This window comes from Ciona intestinalis, chromosome 5 (assembly GCF_000224145.3).
Source record: "Ciona intestinalis chromosome 5, KH, whole genome shotgun sequence".
NCBI classification, from domain to species: Eukaryota; Metazoa; Chordata; class Ascidiacea; order Phlebobranchia; family Cionidae; genus Ciona; species Ciona intestinalis.
Window position 1 is genome coordinate 779,021 of NC_020170.2, and position 22,702 is coordinate 801,722.

Consider the following 22,702-nt stretch of genomic DNA (forward strand, 5'->3'; position numbering starts at 1 on the left):
AATTATCACCCACAAAGTAACATACATGGTAACTCGTAAGCCGGCACGAGGTGCTAAACCGGTGTGATAACGGCTGTCGTTTTCCAGTCACGCGAGGATAAAGTTACATTCATTCCATACAAAACTAAAACTAATTGTGTGAGACAAAAACAATCTGTTTGATATATTTTATCATATTTTAAAAAAACTACGATACTGGATTGATGATTCAAACTCTCAAACTGCAAACTTGTTCAACACCGAACTTTAATATTTAACAACAGTAATTACCTTTGCCACTCATTTCAGCTGGGGTACCAGGTTATTGAAAGCAGTTTTCAATAAACTAATCATATAGTACTGTTTTGTGGGGTAAGTTGGGATATCACTTGATTGTGTTTAAACAAGTAACAACGCTGCTTTGAAGTCGTAAAGATGCGGTTATAAAATTCTTTTCAGTTTACTATGATTAGTACCAAATGGGACGAGAAAACACAATAAAATATGTTCCATATTACCCCGCTATTATACCTGTCGATAAATAACCGTTGTACAAACCTGGAAATAGGACGCCAACAAAAGTTATGTAAACGTTTTAATCAAAAGCAGCAAACATTTAGAAGATGAAATGACTTTCGGGAGTAATGCTCTGGAATGCCGCGAGATAAATGGCGTTCTCGTCTGGTGCAAAAGTAATCAACACCAGACGTTTTCCACAAAATTCCATTCATTCTGAAGTCGCGCGCGTTCGTTCAGTTCAAAAAACTGCAGACGAGAGAATACATGCGCTATGTGCTCCTCTGACACAAGGTATGATGCTTTACCTAAAATATGACCGGTAACCCGGTAGTTTGTTGCTGAAAGTAATAAATAAATATGTTTGTTGCTACAAGAAAATAAATTAATAGGCTAAACTTTATTGTGACTTACTGTGTTTTTTTGTATGATAGATTACGATGCATCATGCTGATTGCGGCCGCAACCGCCGTAAACGGTATGTATTAATTGATCCTGATACAGTACCGGTAAATGGTAAACGATTGGGGTATTTTTGTATATGTCAACATAAAACCCAATCTGAATTTCATGTTGTCCCACCAGGTTGTGTTGTTTACAATCAAAAGTTAAACATCGCGATAGTTCTGGATACAGCCAAAACAGTCAGCAATGAGACTTTACAGATTTTGAAATCTTACTTTTCAAGATTTGCCAGCTGCTTGAACATTGGACCAGATGGAAATAGGGTATTGTTGATCCTTTTTACCAGTAGTATCTAGTATGACAACTTTATATCACATAAAACAAGTGTAACATCACATATACTCGCTCAATTTAACTAACAATGTCTCAATAGTTAGAAGGTAATGCTCTATATTCGTTTAAGAGTTGGCAGACTTTCTGCATTACTTCTAGATTGCCATGGCTCGTATTATAGATCAACCAAGTCTGCTGTTGTCCTTTAATGCAACATCCACATTGGCTGAAGTCAGAGCTGTAGTGAGTAAGATGCAATACATTGGTAGCAGCCTCAAATTCCATACACCAGATGCTATGCTTTATGCAAATGAATCAATATTTAACACTGCGGATTCTTGGCCAAGAAAGGTTGCAACCAATGTGAGTGGTGATTCTTTTTTTCAATTATATTCAAAAAGTTCCTTTGAATAATTAGCGGCTGGTGCATTCTAATTAAGTACATATAGGCGCCCTATCAATATTTTTTGTCAAAAAATTGTCCCTACACTTATTGTTTTTTCTGTTATTATTAGTTTCCTCATCTTATCAGTAATCTTGGCCAAGTTTAAAATTCTTTTTTTGTCTGCAATACAATTTATTTTTTGCTATTGGAAGTGTTTTTTCTCATTACAGTAATCTAGACTGATGCTCAATAGAATCTTTATCTACTAGCTTTACACTTCGATATTGACAGTACACCATGCACAATTTACCTAAAATATATTTTTAACGGCTACCACATCACAATTCATATATATGATATATAGAATAGTATATTTGGTATATAACACGCACTGGTCAACATAGAATATTATAACAAATGGATCCACAATTTTATACTAGACAAAAATAGAAACATTATAACATAGATGCATTTACAATGTAACGTAGTACTGATTTGAGATTTAATAAGTTAAATTCCAGGTTTTGTTGATCATCAAGTTTACACCAACATTACGCACTGATGATGTCATTGTAATAAATAAAGATTTCGCCAAGAATGGCATTCACACATTTACATTAACTGTTGGGGAAGTTTCTCCACCTATCATGAATGCTAAACTATGGCATACTGAGCATCTTCCAAAGCCTTCAGATTTGGTAAACTTTGATGGCTTGACACAATCGTTGATGCAACAGTGAGTAAGTTTTGTGAAATGAGACCAATACCCATTACACAGAATTGTTTGGCCCCAAAGTGTTAAATATTAAAAACTATTGCTTTTTTATTTTTTGAACAATTTGTCACCAATTTTAAGTTATTTTAAAACATCTGCCTTTACTATAATGGTCACTGGCCCACTGTTGTTAAAAATGTTAAAGTTAATAACTTTAAAAAGGTTCCAGGGATGCAGTCATCACATCAACAATACTTGTGAGTTATTGGGATGTTCTGTCACAAAGAGTGAAGTATGTATTTGTGACAATGGTTGGCACGGCACATTGTGTGAATTACAGTCATCAGGTAATATAATCTCAAAAAAAATCTTGCTTTATCCTCGTCTTGTCGGAAATTTTGCCGAAGAACGCATTCGCTCACAATGGTAGCAAGTTTGTATGCAGGTCCTTTCACAATCGTTTGGTCTAGTATTAATTACGCTTTTTTTAACAGGAAACTGTACTTCAAATTACAAGTTTGAACAAAACAGTTCAAGTTGTGTTTGTTTGAATCCAGCAATTTTAATTGGAAAGGCAACTACTTGTCCGGTTAGCCCAACTTGCAACCATACTGGTGTTCAATGTCTTGCAAGCAAAGCTGGTTCTGATATTTTGTGTGGTTGTATTTATGGATATTATGGCAATGCATGTGAAAGTAAACATCGTTGTATGATTTTTCCCAACCCTTGCAAACATGATGGAGTTTGTAGGATTGTTAGTGATAAGGAATATAACTGCAGCTCTGTCTTCCCATACTCTGGTGACCATTGTCAACATTGTGTTTGTCGAAATGGAGGAAAATGTTTAACTACAAATGGAAGTACTTCTTGCATGTGTAGAGCAAATTGTACGGGCCAATTATGCGAAAATTGTGCCTGTGAACAAGCAGTTTGTTATAATGGGGGGATTTGTGAAAACTTACCTGGTAGCAACTACAAATGCAAATGTTCCAAGAACTGTGGTGGTAAAAACTGTACAGAGTGTTGGGACTTTTGTACCAAGAATCAACATGTTTGTCTCAATGAAGGTACATGTTTGGCAGTGAAGGATAGTTATCAATGCATCTGTAAAACAGGGTGTCGAGGACAGAATTGTTCAACATGCGATACTCTGTGTCAACGATATCCAACAGTTTGTCGAAACGGTGGTGTTTGCACCAGTACAGATCTTTATAATTTCAACTGCACTTGTATAAACGGTTGTTATGGCGTGATTTGCCAATGGTGCAATTCCTGTCGCAGAAATCCTGGTATTTGCCAAAATAATGGGACGTGTGTGGATTTGGTCAATGAGTTTATGTGCTCATGTCGTGAAGGGTGTAGTGGTGTACATTGTGAGTCTTGTCTTGACTATTGCCAGTATAACTTAAATCCATGTCAAAACAGTGGGATTTGCCACAGCTTTGGAAGAAATTCATATTCCTGCAATTGTTCTTCATTATGTTATGGTAAACACTGCCAGAAATGCAACCAATACTGCAGCGAAAATCCTGGGGTTTGTAAAAATGGAGGCTCTTGCGTTAACATAGGCTTTAATGGATACAGATGTATTTGTTCATCCAGTTGTACTGGTCTTAACTGTAATACTTGTACACCAGATTGCATGTCTTCTGCATGCCTCAATGCAAGCACTTGCAATACTAGAATCAATGGTAGCTGCAGTTGTGTATGTGCTTCTGGTTGTCCTTCTTGTGAATCATGTGATCCTTGTACACCAAACCCTTGTCTTAATGATGGTCAGTGCATTGTATTGAATCCTTTAAAGAGAGAATGCAAATGTACAGTTGGCTACCATGGAGTAAATTGTAAAAGTAAGTAAATATTGTGTTTTACAATTTTTGGGTAATTATTGTTTTTGCAACAAATTAGAGAAAATAAAACTAAACACATAGTTGTTGGTTTTATTGGTAAAATCTGGCTCTAATCATAGTTCCCAGGGGTGCATCATTGTATGTGTAAACCATGGAACACTATATTCTTATAGTAGTAGTAGTATAGTTTGTTAATATTACTTACAAAGTTGTTAACCTTATTGTTCTAAAAGGTGTTTTCAAGACTTTTTTTATAAGAATTTTAAGCTTTTTTGTAAAATGTTTTATAATAATTTATACATTTTATCAAGATTTCGTGCCACCAAAAAGAGATGAATATTGCAAAAGTGGTCCTTGCATTAATGGATGCACTTGTAACCCTTCAGAAGAACATTCTATGGGATATTATTGCCATGGTGATGCTGGTTACCTTGGCAAGAATTGTGAAATCAGTAAGTGACACTTATTTATTACAGTTTTTATTGTATTTATAATGCATAAACCTAGACTGCAAAAGGTTTTTTCACAATTTGGTTAATTCAGCATTATATAAGGTAAAAATAGAGGTCATAGCAGTAGTCATTGTGATTTATTGTATCAAAGATTATGTAGTACACACATTTAAAATGCTGTTTTTTGACAGAAATTTATTCAAGCACCTGATGTTAACACAACTCATAAAACACAACTTTTGGTTTGATTTTTTGCAGAACACTAAAATAAATTTACTATGGCTAATACATTGTGATTTGGAGAACACTTAATCGACCACAGAACATTGGTGTGCTATAATGCACAAGTTGTAATTCACAATCAATTAGAGAGTAGTTTGGTCATCTTTTGGTTATAACATATAAGAAGGTTTATAATGGTGATTTATTTTCAAGATCCTCCTAGTTTGGAATGCTCAGCTGGCACGATTGCTTTAGAAGTACCCGAGGAAATTGTGACCACAAAGTATTTGAAGGGCACAAAAGTTTATATAGCTGTTGGAGATGCTGGTTTGTCTCATCAAAATGCTGATCCCGTTTGTTTCAGTAAGTTTAATGTTTTCTCTGCTGGAAGCTGCAAATTGTTAAAATAAAGCAAGTTACATTTATTCATTAATTTAAGATTGATGCAGACATAGTAATGTTCATTTGTTAAGCTTGTAAAAATAAGATGTTCAGCTTAAAATTAGTGTTGTTATATATTTTAGGCCAGGTTGCTACAAATGGTAAATACAAGATCACAATTCCAATTCCTTTTCTTAACTGTAATAACATGATTGCGGATAGTCCAAATGGTGAACGAGTTATCTCGAACACAATCTGGTTGAATAAAGAAGAACCGAACAGAGCTTTCGATGTGCCAGTTCCAATTGGAACATTTAAATGCAGATATTCAAAGGACTATCAAGTCATCACTTCCTTATCTCCAATGTAAGCTTACATCTAACATTTTTATAAAATGCTTTTAGTCCGGCTTTAAATATTACTGCTTTATGTTTTGTATTTTAGAGTGTCTAATCCTTGGCCAGTAACTAAAAAGTTGAATAGTTTTTCATCCCGTTTGGTTTTGTGTAAGATGCCAATATGTCCAAACACATGTCCAACATCTCATGTTCTGGATAACACAGCTGTATACACCGCTGGTGAACTTATTTATGTTCATATGTACCACACAGAAGCAATCCAGCAGGTACAACATAAGCACATACTGTGTAAACTTTGTAATTTTTTTATTCATGCTTCCTTTTTTAGTCTTGTTTGCTTTGGTTTTTATATGTTTTCATATTTGTATCCGCCATTCGGTATCATTATATGCTTTGTAGATTTGTATTACATTATCTTATGTTAAAATAGAACTGGTCCATTAGTAGTTTCACATTAAAAGCTACAAAATAATCTGATATTTCATGATTTTGGCAGCACTTGCCTATATATGTAACAAGAAACCTTTATCTTAGTGCGCCCATAAAAAAAGCGCTATTTTATTTTTACAGAACCACTTTAGTCTTGAAACATTATTTCTATCATGTTCACCAACCAACTTCAATAGTGGAAAAATCAATTTGGTTTTAAATGGTTGTTTAGCGGGGGAGTCTGGCAAGTTACTTGACTTTAGATTGCAACAAACCAACCCCAGTACTGTATGCTTATCATTTAGAGCTCCTATGATGAAAGTTTGCAAAACAATTTACATTCATGCTCTTGTCAAGCGATGTAGATATGGAATTATAGAGGTAATGTGATGAAACAGACACATGGTCCATTTAGTAAAATCATTAAATGAATTAATGTCACTCATTTATTCTTGGGAGGCAGGTAATTCATAGTTATACTATTTCTGTATTTCATACCCAGGATGTACAATGATATAATCTAAAATTTTTGAACCTAGTATTCAGTGGTTAAAGCACTTTTAACCACTGATACTTTTGTGCACGACGTCTATATAAAAACATCTACCTATATAAAATTTTATCTCATTGGCAGTTACCAACCTTAACATATTTTGGAAGTTTTATTAAAAAAAGCATTTCTTAATTTTGGGGGACTTTTCTTTGTCTATTTGTTTTTCTAGGCATGCCCTGGTGATTCTGTTACTCGACGATGTCGAGTTCCTTTAAGAGGAAAACGTTCTTTACTTCAAAAACAAATTTGGTCCGACCAACAACACATGATTACCGGTCCACTGTTTGTGGTAATGGGTTCGGAAGGTTTTTCCTCCTATGAACTTTAACCTAGATCGGTATGATAGTAAAAACTTTTCAGCCCCGGAAAGTTTGCCTTTAATCAGTAAAGTTGAAGTTACAGGTAAAATAATTTTAATTTTTATCTTTTCTATTAATATCAGTTAGAATGGTGTGAATACCTGTCGCATATTGTGAAACATTACCTGTTTCACAACAACTGTTGCAATCAGTTGTGAATATTTGCTTAGCTACAAAGTAAAGGCGGGTTCACACTATGGGCGGTAAAAGTGCAGCCGATGGGAGAGAGCGAGTGTCGGCCGACAAAGCATTCACACACAAATGTAAAATCGCCTGGTATCCTGTTTTTTCTTCCCAGGAAGTTAAAAAATAAATTTAATAGTTTTAGCGTAAATATGAGATTAAAATAAAAGAAAATACCTAGGAAAAAACATAATTTTGTTTTATAGGCATTGGCCTTTTAAAATTTTAACCCAAATGCCGAATTTATCACGAAATTGGCTAATGTTATATCTGCCTCCATATTCCATATAGTTTGGTTTTATTCCATCATTTTTCTACAAAGTAATTGTGAACCGTGTAATAATAAACTGTTTTAATCATGTTTTGTTGAAAATGTACTTAACAATAGTCGCAAAACACCTTAACAAACGTTTTTAAAAATAATATTAGGCTAAATTTACAATATATTATTCCTCCAACAAAATATATTCATTTTTACATTTATATTTACTCGAAAATTATCTCCGCCGTTTAATTTACACCGAAATAGTTTACGCGAAAACTGTTACTTTTCACTCCAAACTAGTTCATAGCTAGCGATCATCTGCAGAGTAGAAACTGTTTCTAATCGATTTTCTATCACTGGTATCGCTAGCGATGGAGGAAGTGATGTCAGAAAATCGCCAGCCATCGGCGTTAGTGTGAACCCGCCTTAATGGTCTGGTCTTTCTGCCTAAACTTTATGTATATGTGTAACATAATATTGCAGTACTTTTGTAAAGTTTTAACGATATGCTTTTAGTTATGCATAATTAATAGAAGTGATTTCTTAAACATGCCTCATATTTTCACAGATTGGGACACAATATACAAATGGGTTCTTGGCATCATGTGTGTTGTGATGATTATAATATCTATTGTTATGGCAATGGCTCTTGCTTTGGTAAAAAGATTTAGAAGACCTGTTTTAAAGTAAAATTATTGATAAAACCTCCAAATAATTAAAAATTCAATTCGTGTTAATTTTCTTTGTGCAATGTTCCAATAAAATTTCATTATGCATACTTTATTTTTTAACTGGATTTCTGCCTTTTGCAAAAATATAATAGACAATATGTTAGGCTTTTTCAAATTGTTTGAAAAAGCCACAAATTTATATCTGGTACGAAAGAGATTAAAACCATAGTTTTAATCTCTTTGTCTGGTACCAATAAAAATGGATGAACAACCCTAATTCGAAAATATTCTCTGAAAGGATTATGGGAATTCTTCATTTGATCAATGCTATTCATAACCAGGTTTTAATTTAAAGGTGAACTAAAGATAAACGTTAGAAAGAGCATGGTTGTATTGAATGGCCATGGTCCTTTATCAATAATAACAAAGAAAACGTGAAAAACGAAAACGTGATTTATAACTTATAAGCTTTGGATTTATAACATGTTTCATATTCAGCCTACTTCTATAATTTTATTTAAGAAAATTTACATTTTCTACTAAAGTAAAATGTAAAATCACGTATGTCGCCATATCAATTTAACACAACCTTTCAAGTTTCTACTTGTTATTACGTAACCGCCAATACAAGTTGGACCATGTGTTTTTATACATATTTAAAAAAAAATAATTTATAATGCTATGTGCCAATTTATTAAAGCAACTTTCTTGTTGTTGTGGACAGAGTCTGGTTGTGGACAAAGGCTGCTTTAAAATCAAAGATGTCCATGTTTACATAACTTTATAAACCTGGCAACACTGTTGTTATGGTTACCTTGTAAGGCTTACGAATTCTGTTTTGTGAAGTTGTCGTCTTAATCGCTACGCTCGTTCATCTAACTTGTTTAAGTTTTTTCGTATGTCGTAATTAAGCATCCGAAACATAAGTTTACGTTAAACATTTAAACAAAAAGGTGTGTATGTTTATTTTAAACAGGATGTATTATCAGCTCTGCCATTTCTCTTTAGTTGTACAACTCGTAATTTTGTACTAGTGAAGAGTTCTTCGGTACAAAGCAGAATAGGCTGGTGGAAAGTGTTAGAGGTTGGTGGTTTGGGGTTGATGGTTAGGGGATTAGTGGTTATTATAGGGGTTAGTAGTTAGCAAATAAGGTGGGAGGAGGATTCCTTACTAGTACCTGTAACTTTTATTTGTTAACAAAAATAAATAACAGATTTACTAAGAATATTGGATTAGACACTCAGTTGTAAAACAAGATGGCAGACAAGCCAGCATTTGAAGAAGATGCTTTTCAAGCTTTGGAAAAAGATTTTCAAGATGTTGTTGGAGAGTTGATGGGAGATAAAACATTGGAAAGGTTTAATTCTGTCAAAATTTAAAATATAAATGAAAAGAAAACATCAAATCAATGTATCATAATGCAAAACTTTTACCTGTTGTTTAATTTGATAAGAAAATTATATTCTTTTAAACAGGCATGTAAAAAATAAAAATCCGGCCGATACCGGTTTGCATTTATATTTTTCCGGCAGTTTTTTCGGCGCGTGTGTTCTGACGTCAAATTTTGCATCTCTATCTATAGCCCCGCGTTCGTGCGCCGCTTTCACCATGTACGAGGCTTTTGGATATAAGCCTTATGGTTTCTTCGGTCCTTCGTAGCGTAGAAATTTAATTAAAAATGTGTCAATCATGTTTCGTCTTTTCCCGATCAAAGTCTGTTTTCCGCAACGATTTTCACGTGTAACACACGCGTAAGTTGCACAGGACTAAACATTTAGCCGTAAAATTAAAGTTTTGCTACCAAGCTTTTATAATAAATACGGCATAGTGTCATTTATACTACGCGCGACAAACTTTGTCCGGTCAACATTGAAATTAATAACAGACGCTAGTTTAAGCAAGGAATACTCTACTAGGATTGCTACTTTAATAAAACTATGAAACTATTCGGCGATTACCAACTACACTTTTTACACCGCTGCTTTTAAAATTCTGTTTAATTTGATAAGAAAATTATATTCTTTTAAAATTCTGTTCCATGTATTGGTGTACAGGTAAAAAGTAAAAATTAAAACTGTATAAAATTAACCTTGTGTAAGATTTATGCTTATGATGTAGCAAAGTCTTTGGGGCACTTTCATTGCAATGGAATGATACCAGGCTAGAAACTGGATGCTACTAGTTACAACTTTTATTGGCTTGGGTGTCCTTTGCAACAATGCATATAAGTATGATTTAGAGTAAACTTTTTCCCAGATTTCGAGTTGAATATGAGAAGTTGCACAAAGCTCTGAAGAAATCTCATGAAAGTGAAAAAAGGTTGATGAGCAAATGTCGTGAACTTAACGCAGAAATTGTGACAAATTCATCAAAAGTTTCACAAGCACTCAAGTTATCACAAGATGATCAGGTTCATATCTCATGACATAACATAATAACATATATATATATGATGTTTGGTTTTGAACATGATATAATAGGTTGCCACGTAACAATGTTCCACATAATCAACAATACAATGCGTAACGGTTAGGTGACATTGCTAACAATATCTTTTAAATATGAGCATAAACATGATATCGGCTAAATAGATTTTTTTTCTTTAAATCATAGCATCAGATTAAAAGTGTTGCTGACACTGCACTAAAATATTTCAAATTTATTTTATCTGTGTTTTACTTGAAACCTGGCTTTATTATTTCTGTGTAAACTTAATTTTCACATTGTGATAAAAAAAAAAAATTGTCGCCTGTTGGATAACGTTTTATACTATCTACAACATAATTACAAGTTGTACAGAATAGGCCATTGGGTTCTGTGAATACATGAGTTAACATGCAATTGTACTGGGTATATAATAAGTTCAACCTAAATAAAAAATGTTCAAACTTTGTGGATGAACAATAAACTAAATTTGTGTTTCAAGTAATAAAACTATATTTGAACGTATGACTTATAATTAATCACCGACAAACCAGGCAACCATCCAACAACTTAAACAAGAGTTGGAGAAAGCGTGGAAGATGGTTGATGCTGCTACTGAGAGGGAAACACGAGCAAGAGAAACAATTCAAAGTCTTAAACTTGAGATTGCTAACCTTACTAAACTTGTTGAACAAGGTGCTGGACTTTCAATGGGACAAGAACACAGGTGGTTTATTATTTATAACAAGACAAATGAAATGGCAATTGTATTGATCATTTCACCACACATGTGTGTTATCGAAATAGACAGCAGTTGTACCAGTGCTATGGTTATCTGTGGTTTGGTTAATAATTTAAGATGTGTACAATGTAGGCCAAAGTGTTTTTAAATACTCATGGATTAAAATACCTGTATCAGTGATACAAAGCAGGTTTGTATGACGGATACATCGTAAAAAAAATATTTAAATTTGCATTTTAACTAAAAAACATAACTAAGTTTGGTTTTGTAATCCATCGCCACAGTGGTTGGGGCATATGCCCAACCAGAGGATACATGGTTCACAGCCACTGCTGCAACCATTATGGGGCTTTTGTATCTTTGTGCAATACACAAAACGAATTGCTTCATCCAAGTGGTTGCCTACTGTTTGTCCAAAAAAAAGTATTTGAAATAGGCCGCCCATTTTATAATGTCTCTTGTAGTTGTTGTGCTGCTATGTTTGGATAAAATAACTGACATTCACAGTAAGTAGATGTATGACATTTTCTTTTTTATGTAATAAAGTTATAACCAAGATAATAACATCATGCTTATCAACAGCGTGAACGAGCTGTTGAAAGTTAAAGAAGAAGTTACTCATGAACGTGATGAGTTGCTCACAGAGATCGTGAGCATGAGGGAGAAGTTGGCTGCAGCATCCGGAGCACAACAGAAAGCGGAATCTGATCGGGAGCAAGCGGAGATGAAGATATCTGAACTTCAACAAGATATTCAACTCAAACATAACGAGGTCCAGCGTGAGACGAGGAAGAGGGAAAAGATGGAGCGTGAGCTTGGAAACGAGAAGAAAGATCTTGAATCGAGGGTTGGTGAGATCAAAACTCTGCAAAATCAACTCCAGAGATGCAAGGACGATAATACAAGGTTGGAACAACAGCTTAAAGAACAGAGAGTGAGTTTAGTTAATGCTTGTTTTGTAATGTTTCCGACCATACCTCTACAAATCTGTGCCAGTCAATGGTGGGTTGTTTTTACAATTAAAATTTGACAACGCAAGATTGTTTTTTCAGTTTACAAAAGTTTAAAATAATTTTCATACTTTCCATACATAGATATGTTACATATGTATCATTGCAATGTTTAATGCCATTTGTAGCAGTATGTTTTGTTATAAAAAGGTTTTTAATTTTGTTGATCAAATATTTTAAAACTATAAATTTGTTGTTCAGATTCTTCATGAAAAAGCTGTTCGAGATACAGATCTTCTAAATGCTCGTCTTACAAAGTTGCAACAAGATTATCAGAACCAGATTGATGCTGCAGATGCACTTGCTAATGATAATCAAAACAAAGCAGCGGATTTAAAGGTAAAATATTCTTCAGTTTAAAATGTAACAATACTTTTGATTCTAGTTCTTTGGGAGATATTAGAGTTAGAGTTAAACAATGGCAATTTTTTAATATTTAGCTTCTTTTTAACGTTTAAACTTATAAGTTTCTGTGAGTTCTTATACAAGCTATCTATACAACATGTTATATATAAAGAAAGGGCAACTTTGTATGGCCTTGTCATTGTTAAATACAATGTTATCTCTTCATAGGCACGAGAAGATGAGATCAACCAGATGAGACAAGACACAACAAGACTCACAAAGATGAGAGAAACGATACAACGAAGATTACAAGCTGTGGAGGAGAGCAAAGCTGATGTGGAAGCTCAAAAGGAAACTCTCCGTGGACAAATTAGTGGTTTGGAACGAGGTAAAGGGGGTTTTACACAAAAATATAATAAAACCCACATTGTGTTTCATACTTCAAACATCAGTGTTAAGTGAATTTAACTTGAAGAGTGATATTTGTCTCGTTGTTTTACATGGCTGACTCACAAGCCGTTAATAACTCCTAGGTTGGAGCTAAGTGTAGTGCCTAAGGATATTCATGCCCACAGCAGTAGCGAGTTATGAACCTTAATATCGGGGAAATAAAATAACTTTCAAAAAAATTTCATGACTCAACATGGTAAATTTTTAGTCCTTGTTAATTTTACTAAAAAAAGATATTTAAAGTAAATTCCTTTCACAGAGGTTGATGCAATGAAGAAACAAGCTGAAATTGATCGTAAAACTATGGATGAGTTGGTTAGAGAAAGAGATATTCTTAACAAGAATTGTCTCAAGGTTTGTGAGTTTACAATCTGTTATGTTCTATAACATAATTAATATAACTTGGATAAATGTAATTTATGGGTGTTTCATTATATCAGACAGTAATAATAAAATGTTAATGATATACGTTAACTTTTTGCATTTGAAATATTGACATTGTGAATATTAGTTGTTGTTTTGCCGTTTATTTCTGGCTTTTTGTTATCTTGAAAAAAGGATTTATATCATATTTCAAATAAAAATAAACTGAATATACCTAAGTTATATATATCTCTATTGTATAAAACTGTACAAAAGGTGCATGCTTTAGCTTCAGTAAAGTTCAAGTGCAAATATTATGAACATACAATAATACAATATGTTTCTGATATTTAGGAAATGAAGAATCTATTTATATATATTTATTGTATCCATCAACAGTGGTAAACACAGCAAACATACTAACTATAACATTTACCACAGGCAGCGAATGCAACACAGAAGCAACTTAACTTGGTTCGTCTTCATGAACAAAGTAAGAAGAATTTGGAGCAAGAGATTCAGAATTACAAGGATGAAGCTCAGAAACAGAGGAAGATTATTTATCAGTTGGAGAAGGAGAGAGATCGTTACATCAATGAAGCTTCAGATCTCACACAAAAGGTATGAATGATATTCAATATTTGTAAAATTATAATTTTTTAATGTTTTTTATTGCACGGTAGAATGGGTCTCGCATTTGTTGTGGCTTACCTTTCTTAATATTACCAACAAACATTTGTACTTGTATAATAGCTCTTTAAATATTTGTGCCTCTTTATTAATTTTACCCCAAAGAAAGGGTCCCAGTTTAAAAAGACTTGTAGAAACATTTTAAATTTTCTTTACTGATATTAATAAAAAGTTGTTATCTTATGGTCAACAATATTGTTTGTCACTAAACATATATGATATTTATAAAACATTTCAGGTCCTTGGACACATGGAAGATGTAAAAGTGCGAGAAATGCAAATCTTTGATTACAAGAAGAAAATTGCTGAAGCAGAAACAAAATTGAAACAACAGCAAAATCTGTACGAAGCTGTGAGATCAGATAGGAACTTGTACAGCAAGAACCTTATTGAAGCTCAGGTACAACGGATATGTTTCACATCGAATACTGCATTTTATTGTATATATATATATTAGTTATAATTACTATTTTAAGTATGCAGTTTTTTATTGTTATGGGATAACGCACTACTCTATATTTTGGATATCTCTATGTTTTCTTTTTATGTAATGTAACTTACAAATTAATAGAACATATCAATGTAAAAGCAACTATTTTTCTTTGTCAAAAGTGAAGAGGTTATTATGTTTGGACCTGATGTGTTTTTATAAATTGTTTCACACAATCAATGAGTAGCTTATACGCAATTTTTTAGTAAAAGATTTTTTCTTTTAGGATGAAATCACAGAAATGAAGCGAAAACTCAAAATAATGAATCATCAAATTGATCAACTGAAAGAAGAGATCACGACAAAGGAAGCCGCGTTGGTCAAAGTTAATCTGGATCATACACGAGTTGAAAAGGAGAAAGAAGCTCTGAAGGTAAAAACAACTTTGAAAATGTTAATTTACTTCTTATACTTCATTAATGTAAAAAAATTATTATGAAATAAATGCCTTACAGAATAACACTGTATGGTTTGGTAAAGGCCTATGTTGGTAAAAACGTACAATGCAACCATAATTACTATTACTTAAATTTTCTGACAAACCAACACGAAGCAATTCGGTTAAACCTTCACTTAACCTCCTACGCATTCAAACCAGCATAAATATACTATTTTGTTTATCTTCCATGTGGCTTATTTTATAATTGTAAACCAAAATGTTGTTCAAAATACAGTATTATGTCAAATATTTGAAATTAATTGACAAATTAAATTTTTACTTTTCTATGCATATAATATAAATAAATACAGTAAATGAATGTCTATGTTTGTTTGGTGTGTTAGGCCGAGCTACAACGAATGAAGCAACAAGCTGCGGAGAGCAAGACACAACTTGAACAAATGGAGAAAGAGGTTGCTAAGTTACAACAAGTTATCCGTGAATCGGATGCAGAGAGGAAGAGACAGATGAAGGAGCTGGATCAGGTTGGTTCATATGATATTTCTATCATATATGGGTGACGTTCTTCAGCAAGATATCATGAATGTGATTAAAACAGAGTTTGCTTAATTTTCTTGATAGAAATAAATGCTAATGCTATTTTTAATTGAGTTATAAAAAAGCATTTGTCCCTTTAATTAAAGTTTATTAAAGATTTTTACGTATGTTTGTGTTGTTTAAGCAATATGTTATATCTGTTAGGTATAAGCTGATGTGTTAGAACACCAGCTATTATTGTTTATATCCATACCTGTAAAGTTATTAGTACTTTGTAAATCTAACTAATTGTACGTATACAGGTCATCAGTGAAAGAGACATCTTGGGAACGCAATTGGTTCGAAGAAATGATGAACTTGCTCTTCTATATGAGAAGATTAAAATTCAGCAATCCACACTCAACAAAGGAGAGATTCAATACAGACAGAGATTAGATGACATTCGGATCCTGAAACTTGAGATCAAAAAACTCCGAAGAGAGAAAACTACATTGACCAAGAGTGTGGCAAGTGTGGAAGATTTGAGGTAAAATATTAGTTTTGAAACAATTATTATTAATACTTGTCTTCTTGAGATAGAACAGCTCAGTCTTTCATAGTTTGTAACTACATTTTATAAATGCTTAACCAGCAGCTTTATGTACCTCCGGGCCTTCTGTAACAAATATTGGTTTTAGTTTTTACATCTGTTATTTTATTTACCACTTTACAATGGATTTTTGGGATTTCATTCTTAGCGGTTCACTATGATCAAACAAAACTCACTTGTTTTATCAATAGAGGATATTAATAATAATACATTAAATATTGTTATTAGGCGCGAAGTTTATCACACACAACGCGAGCTTCTACGTGAGCGAACTCGTTGCAAGGCACTTGAGGAGGAATTAGAAAACCCGATGAATATTCATAGATGGAGGAAACTTGAAGGTTCTGATCCAAGTGCTTATGAGATGATACAGAAAGTTCAGGTGTTTGTTGTTTTATGTTAAATATTTAGGCTGAAATAGAGATATGCTGTAAACAGGCAGTTATAACAATTAACAAATGCTATTGACACTACCATTATAAAAAATAAATTAAGTTCATCTGCTGAATATACACTAGTGATAGACATCATGTGAATCTCAATCAGGTAATTGATGACCTTATAATACAAAAGGATGTTCAGACTTTTATGGTACTAATTTTTAATTTTTTTGGTGCATAACCTTTATTTGCATAGTTTACAAAGCCACTGTTTGCTACAAAATAACCACTCATATTGCCAACCTTTCTATTAGTGTGTTTAATTTCATGATTTTTATATTTAACAATTTTTATTTAAAATTTGTATTTCAGGCTTTGCAAAAGCGCTTGATCCAAAAAACTGAGGAAGTTGTTGATAAGGAACTGTTGATACAAGAGAAAGAGAAGTTGTATATGGAGTTAAAACATATCTTGGCTCGACAACCTGGTCCTGAAGTATCAGAACAACTGGGAATATACAAGAACACGCTACGTGATAAAACTAAGCAAATGAAGGTAGACGAATGTTTGCTTTAAACGTTTTATGTTGATTGAATGGTGTGAAGTTCTTATTTATTTTAAATGGGTTCCTAATGGTTAAGCAATAAAAGCCTATTTAACAAACCTTATTCCTGCTTACAGTTGGCAATTATGCAAGTATGAATACTTTACAATGTTGAAAATCAAATCAAATTAGCTTTTAAACACAACATGCATCTTAACAGAGATTGGCATCTGAGTTGAACATGTATGAATCTCAATCTTCTGAGTACAAATATGAGATTGAGCGACTGGCACGCGAATTACAGGATGTTAAGAAGAAATATTTTCTCCACAAGAAAAAGGAACAACAACAAAAGTATTTTTTTTAAAATGTTTTATATTATTTTTAACCTTTTGTTTTTTGTATTAGATTTAAGTAAGTTTTATAATGCCACTCAGCAAGCATGTTTTAAGATTTAACTTTATAACTACAAGCAAAACACTGTCTTAACTAATAGTCCAGCGAAAATTACTAGTGTTTCAGGGGGTGACAAACATTGTTGTAAATAAATAAGCATGCTTTTTATTAACCATAGTTAGAAAGCTGTGTAAATAGAAGGCTGGATTGGCTTGTTCTTTGGGTGAACTTATAGCAGTCGTGTGTGAAAAGGTTAATCTTTTAACTTGCAGAGAGCGAGAGCGTGCATTAGCACAAGCAGGAGCATCAGCGATTCAACCTCAACGAACAGATGCAGCTCGATTTACTGGTGGTGGATTCAACTTGAAAACACCACAGAAAGCAAGCGCTTAACAACAGTCTACCTTGTTTTGTGTTTTAAAAAGATTTTTATTTCTGGAAGATAATTATTTTGTAATATAATATTTTAATAAAAGAACATTGCAAACTTGATGATTATATGTGGTCAACTGAATGTTTTGAGTAGACCATGGGTTGATGCCTATAATGCTGCCTGTTCCATACAAGGTTACATGTGTATTACCACATGAGAAAGACATTAGTTAAAATGCCGAGTTGTTAAACAGAAGTTGGAAATGAATGATTGAAATTTGCTTTACCCTTGGATGGCCGGAAAACAAGAGTGGCAATTTTGAAACATTTTTGTTGGCACCGTCTAATGTGGGTGTATATATTAGGTGTAACGATGCCATAAATGACGGTACCGATGAACTTTATTTAAGGAAGAGCGCTTAACGAAATTTGCGGTGTATAAAATACTTTGATCTTGTAACTTTTCTATAGAAGTCGTCTATATTTGTCCTTTCATTGAAGCTTAATTCTACCTTCCAATGATTTTATCAAACGATTTTAGACTGCGCAAAGCAGATATAAGTGATTTCTATTGGATTTTCCGCTGCGTGGCTATTTTTTCATCCCTGGGGTTTCCCCCGATTGAACTTTTTGATTTTGTAATAACATTTTTTACAAACACTTTTGTACAAGAATTAAGATGGTTCCGCAACTTTTAGGAATATCGTCTTCTTCTGCTGAGATATGGATTTATATACTTGCTTCAATTCTGCTTCGACTGTGTGTTTCTCTTGGTCCATATTCAGGTAATAAAAGCTGCACCTTCTAACTTTTAAATACCAGATATTTAAACACATTATATGTTTTAGATATTTAACATATGAGCAGTAGAGTCTATTTTTTTTAAATAAGTTATTACTGCAGTTGTATACATATTAGATTTTGGGGTTAAAGTTAATCGTTAAAGCATTGTAATGCAGGTTGCATAAACAAGGTATTGTAGCATACAATGTACATCAGATCAGTGTATGTCTTTGGGCTAATCACTAATCGGTAGAATTACAAGTTGGAAGGCCTACGAAAAAAAGGGCGAAAACTAAAAAAAATAATAGACAGACTAATTGCCCACTTATTAATTTGTAAATGTAGGCACAAGGCATATGAAGCCACAGAAAATTGTGTGAAATAAGACACCCCAGTTATAACTCTGAATTACGGCACCATGTGAGAATAAGTACAGTTCATTCATGTAGGAAAAGGAAAGTCACCAATGTATGGAGATTATGAAGCACAACGACACTGGCAGGAAATTACATTCAATCTTCCAATACAAGATTGGTACACTAATTCTTCACTCAATGATCTTCAATATTGGGGACTTGATTATCCACCATTAACAGCTTACCATAGTTATGTGTGTGGTTGGCTGTAAGTTTTTGTTTATAGATATTTAGATTATTTTTTTTCAAGTTTTATTTTAAATGTTGCTCCGGTAAGAAAGTTTGCCACCTAATACTAATTTTTAATTTTTAAAGTTTTATTTGTAGTAAGTGGGCTATATATATTGTTCAGTATCCCCATAAGTATTTTACCATGCTTGTTTTAATATATTTCAGTGTATTTTTTACTTATTTATTTTTCAGCGCATCTAAGATTGACATGGATTGGGTGAAATTGGGAGATTCTCGTGGAATTGAAAGCAATCAACATAAACTCTTCATGAGGATAACAGTGTTGGTTGCTGACTTCATTATTTTCTACACTGCTGTGTTTGCAATTTCACGAATTTGTAAAAGAGATGATAAAACTACAAACAACGGACGTGCATTATTATTACTTGGTGTCTTCTATCCTGGGTTAGTTCTTATTGATCACGGCCACTTCCAATACAACTGCATTAGTCTTGGTTTCATGTTATGGATGGTATTTTGTTTTGAACGAGATTCAGATGTTTTAGGTTCGGTTGCTTTTTGTTTGGCTTTAAATTATAAACAGATGGAATTATATCATGCACTTCCTGTTTTCTTCTTCCTTCTGGGAAAAGCATTATCTCGTCCATGGGACAAATGGTAAGTTCTTTATTTAGTACAAACAGGAATATCTTTTAATATATATGTAACTTACATTACTCTCGCATGGCCAGAAAACGACAGTCGTTATAACCTGGGTGTTCTGTTTCATATACCTCGTGCCAGCTTACAAGTTACCAAGTATGTTACTTTATGGGTAATTATACCAGGACAGTTATTTTAACCCTGGGCCAAAGTTGGTTGCCATTGGATTGTGTTGGGCAACTAGTGGTTCACAAAGCTTTTTAAAATGAAAAATCATTTGTTCTATGCTAACAAAATAATTTAAACCTGACAACAAGCTTATTATGTAGTATTTGTAAAACCCAATATGGTGAATTAGGTGTATAGACATATAAATTAATATTAAGTTTTAAATGAAACTGTAATGTGTTAATGCATTTTTACTATTTGTAATTTACAGCATTTTAAAGCTTGCGCAGTTGGGAATAACAGTGATTTTATCATTTGTGATTCTATGGCTTCCATTTTTGAGTTCATTTGAAAGCATAACGCAGGTTGTTGGTCGTTTATTTCCATTCAATCGAGGGTTGTTTGAAGATAAAGTGGCAAATGTTTGGTGTTCAATTTCCCCAGTAAGTGAAATTTTTTGATTTTTTTTTCGGAGTTTCAGTTTAAAAAAAATGTGCAAAGAGATTGAAAAGAATGAATGAATTTAACTTGCTTTGGGTGAAGGGAAAACGACAGGCGTTATATTAAAACATTTTGTTTTGCCACAATTTTATGTCAGGCACATTGTAACCGATATCGATATAAATAAAATAGTTGCCACAAAGTTACACACTCATTTTCATATGCGAGCATAAGATGTTTGAAGTCACCACATGAGCGATAGAAGTCCAAATGTGTTATCTTGTTCCATTCTATACAAATATAAATAAATAAACCATGTTATATATTCATGTTTACAATATTTGAATATCTGTTAATTTCTTTACAACCAGGTGATAAAGATTAAGAAGTTGTTTGACCAAACAAACATATTGAGGTTATGTAGTTGTTCAACTTTGTTGTTATCCTTGCCATCATGTTTGCATCTCATGTTTCATCCTAATGTTAAAGCATTGAAATTATCTCTGGTATGTAAAGTAAATGTAACAAGCTGTACAATAAATCAGTGAAAAATATTGCAGTTCATTTTCCTTAAATTTTTGGTGATTAAGTTTTACTTCTTTTTGTTTCATTTACCATCACTTTGAATACCTTTTTCACTTTTGTTATTATAACCAAAGAAACTAAATAAAGCTATAAAAGTTGTTGAAAATAAAAGAGTAGTGGATTTTTTGTTTAAATTCAACAATTTTTAAAATTAAACATTTTTGACTTTTCAATGAGTATAACTTGCCATTCAGATTGTTTAAAATTCAAATTAATTTTTATTCAAAAAGTGAGAATGCAAAAATAAGATTAGATGGTTTCGCTGATGCTAATAATGCTTTATACACACACCAGGTGAATGTTTCATTGATGTTCTTTCTCTTTTCTTATCAAGTTCATGAAAAATCAATTTTAATTTCCGCAGTGTGAGTACTTATATTGTTAAGAAACTTTTTTTATTCTTGAATGAAGTAGCAATTATGCATAGATGTGGCCACTTCATACACTTCGCGCCTGCTTTGTGACTGCTACGATCATTCATGTTTTAGTAAAAATAACAGTTTGTACAACCAATAAGTATCTTGCCTCTGAACCAAAGCGCCCACAATGGTGGCAGTTAAACCTTAAACCCATTTTCCCCGGTTTTAAGAGGCGAGTGCTCCAAGCAATGCAACGGGGCCAATAAATTAATTTTGAATCAACATATTTTTACAGATCTGCTATTTTGATCTGTGAAAAACTGTCTCCATATTTGGTCGTTTGGTTTTTGCACATGACGACATTCAGTATGAGTCCGCTTTTAACAAAAGATGGATTGATGATGCAACAATACACATCTTCAGTTCTCTTCTTATTCATTACAATGCTGTGTTTCTGGCATCACAATCATGTCCGATTAAACAAACAAGGAAAATTTCATAATGTTGCTCATGGTTTGGTAAGTATGCGATAACAAAGTCAAAAAATATCTCTAAGTGGACAAGGCGGCATTTCTAGGAGAAGTGCTTCTGTAACTAATAGTTCATCAGATATCTAAGCAATTAATAACTCCCAGAACACCATTACAGTAAATCTAAAATCTTACATCTGTTGAAGCGAAACTCAAATTTTTCCACTGTCCATTTGCTAGATTGCAAGCACATCTTAAATATCTAATTTAAAAGTAATTGCTGTAACTCATTGGTTAAAGTTTCATGTATCCCCGCTAATGTTCTAATGTAAACTTGCTCTTCTCACTTTAGTACTGGATGTCAATCATCTGCACTTATCTGTTGGGAATTATTTCAATCTTGACGAAACCACCAGAGAAATATCCAGATATTTTTCCTGTTCTTATTTCTATTTTCAGTTGTGCAGCTTTTCTTTTGTCTGCTGCATGTTTCCATGTTTACCAGTTTGTGCCAAATTTTCTTACCTAAAAAACTTTTTTTTTCTTAAGTACTTTTAAATGGTTGGTAAACAGATTATACACAGGAGGTATTAAGAAATGTGGAAATCTTGGTTGTAATAAAAGCTTTGGTTATACACATAGTTATCTTGTTACTGCTTTTCTGGTATCCGTACTGCTATGATTTCTTACACTTGGTTTATGTTCGCCACATATCATTTAACAGACATTTATGTGCAAACAAAAATTTGACCTTTTTGTTCATCTTGAAAACTTTGCATGACACACATTTTTTTTAATGTTAATACATATTTAAAGTGTGGTAATTTAAGATTGACATTTATATTTGCCATGAACT

At 33.0% G+C, this 22,702-nt stretch overlaps 3 protein-coding genes across 3 annotated transcripts; all 3 read left to right on the plus strand.

Moving 5' to 3' along the window:
* The first annotated feature begins 653 nt into the window (after window positions 1-653).
* On the plus strand, window positions 654-8,169 carry LOC104265747 (neurogenic locus notch homolog protein 1-like). The gene is made up of 14 exons (XM_009860417.3): window positions 654-789; window positions 930-973; window positions 1,081-1,223; window positions 1,393-1,596; window positions 2,140-2,354; window positions 2,556-2,680; window positions 2,828-4,183; window positions 4,495-4,635; window positions 5,071-5,220; window positions 5,382-5,604; window positions 5,683-5,863; window positions 6,168-6,407; window positions 6,749-6,981; window positions 7,955-8,169. Exons 1-13 carry the CDS (start codon window positions 770-772, stop codon window positions 6,905-6,907), a joined length of 3,201 nt encoding a protein of 1,066 aa, XP_009858719.1. The 5' UTR covers window positions 654-769; the 3' UTR covers window positions 6,908-6,981; window positions 7,955-8,169.
* A 953-nt stretch (window positions 8,170-9,122) lies between these two features.
* On the plus strand, window positions 9,123-17,910 carry LOC100187286 (cilia- and flagella-associated protein 58). Its single transcript, XM_002129750.5, has 17 exons — window positions 9,123-9,141; window positions 9,272-9,415; window positions 10,315-10,468; window positions 11,037-11,209; window positions 11,807-12,158; window positions 12,436-12,573; window positions 12,808-12,967; window positions 13,289-13,383; window positions 13,834-14,013; window positions 14,321-14,482; window positions 14,799-14,945; window positions 15,356-15,496; window positions 15,812-16,035; window positions 16,327-16,480; window positions 16,851-17,033; window positions 17,243-17,376; window positions 17,691-17,910. Exons 2-17 carry the CDS (start codon window positions 9,315-9,317, stop codon window positions 17,809-17,811), a joined length of 2,619 nt encoding a protein of 872 aa, XP_002129786.1. The 5' UTR covers window positions 9,123-9,141; window positions 9,272-9,314; the 3' UTR covers window positions 17,812-17,910.
* A 476-nt stretch (window positions 17,911-18,386) lies between these two features.
* LOC100177063 (dolichyl pyrophosphate Man9GlcNAc2 alpha-1,3-glucosyltransferase-like) lies at window positions 18,387-22,673 on the plus strand. The gene is made up of 8 exons (XM_002129679.5): window positions 18,387-18,575; window positions 19,023-19,197; window positions 19,413-19,838; window positions 20,263-20,434; window positions 20,804-20,938; window positions 21,312-21,382; window positions 21,672-21,894; window positions 22,199-22,673. The coding sequence occupies exons 1-8, from the start codon at window positions 18,470-18,472 to the stop codon at window positions 22,373-22,375; spliced, it is 1,485 nt and encodes a 494-aa protein (XP_002129715.1). The 5' UTR covers window positions 18,387-18,469; the 3' UTR covers window positions 22,376-22,673.
* The last annotated feature ends 29 nt before the right edge of the window (window positions 22,674-22,702 follow it).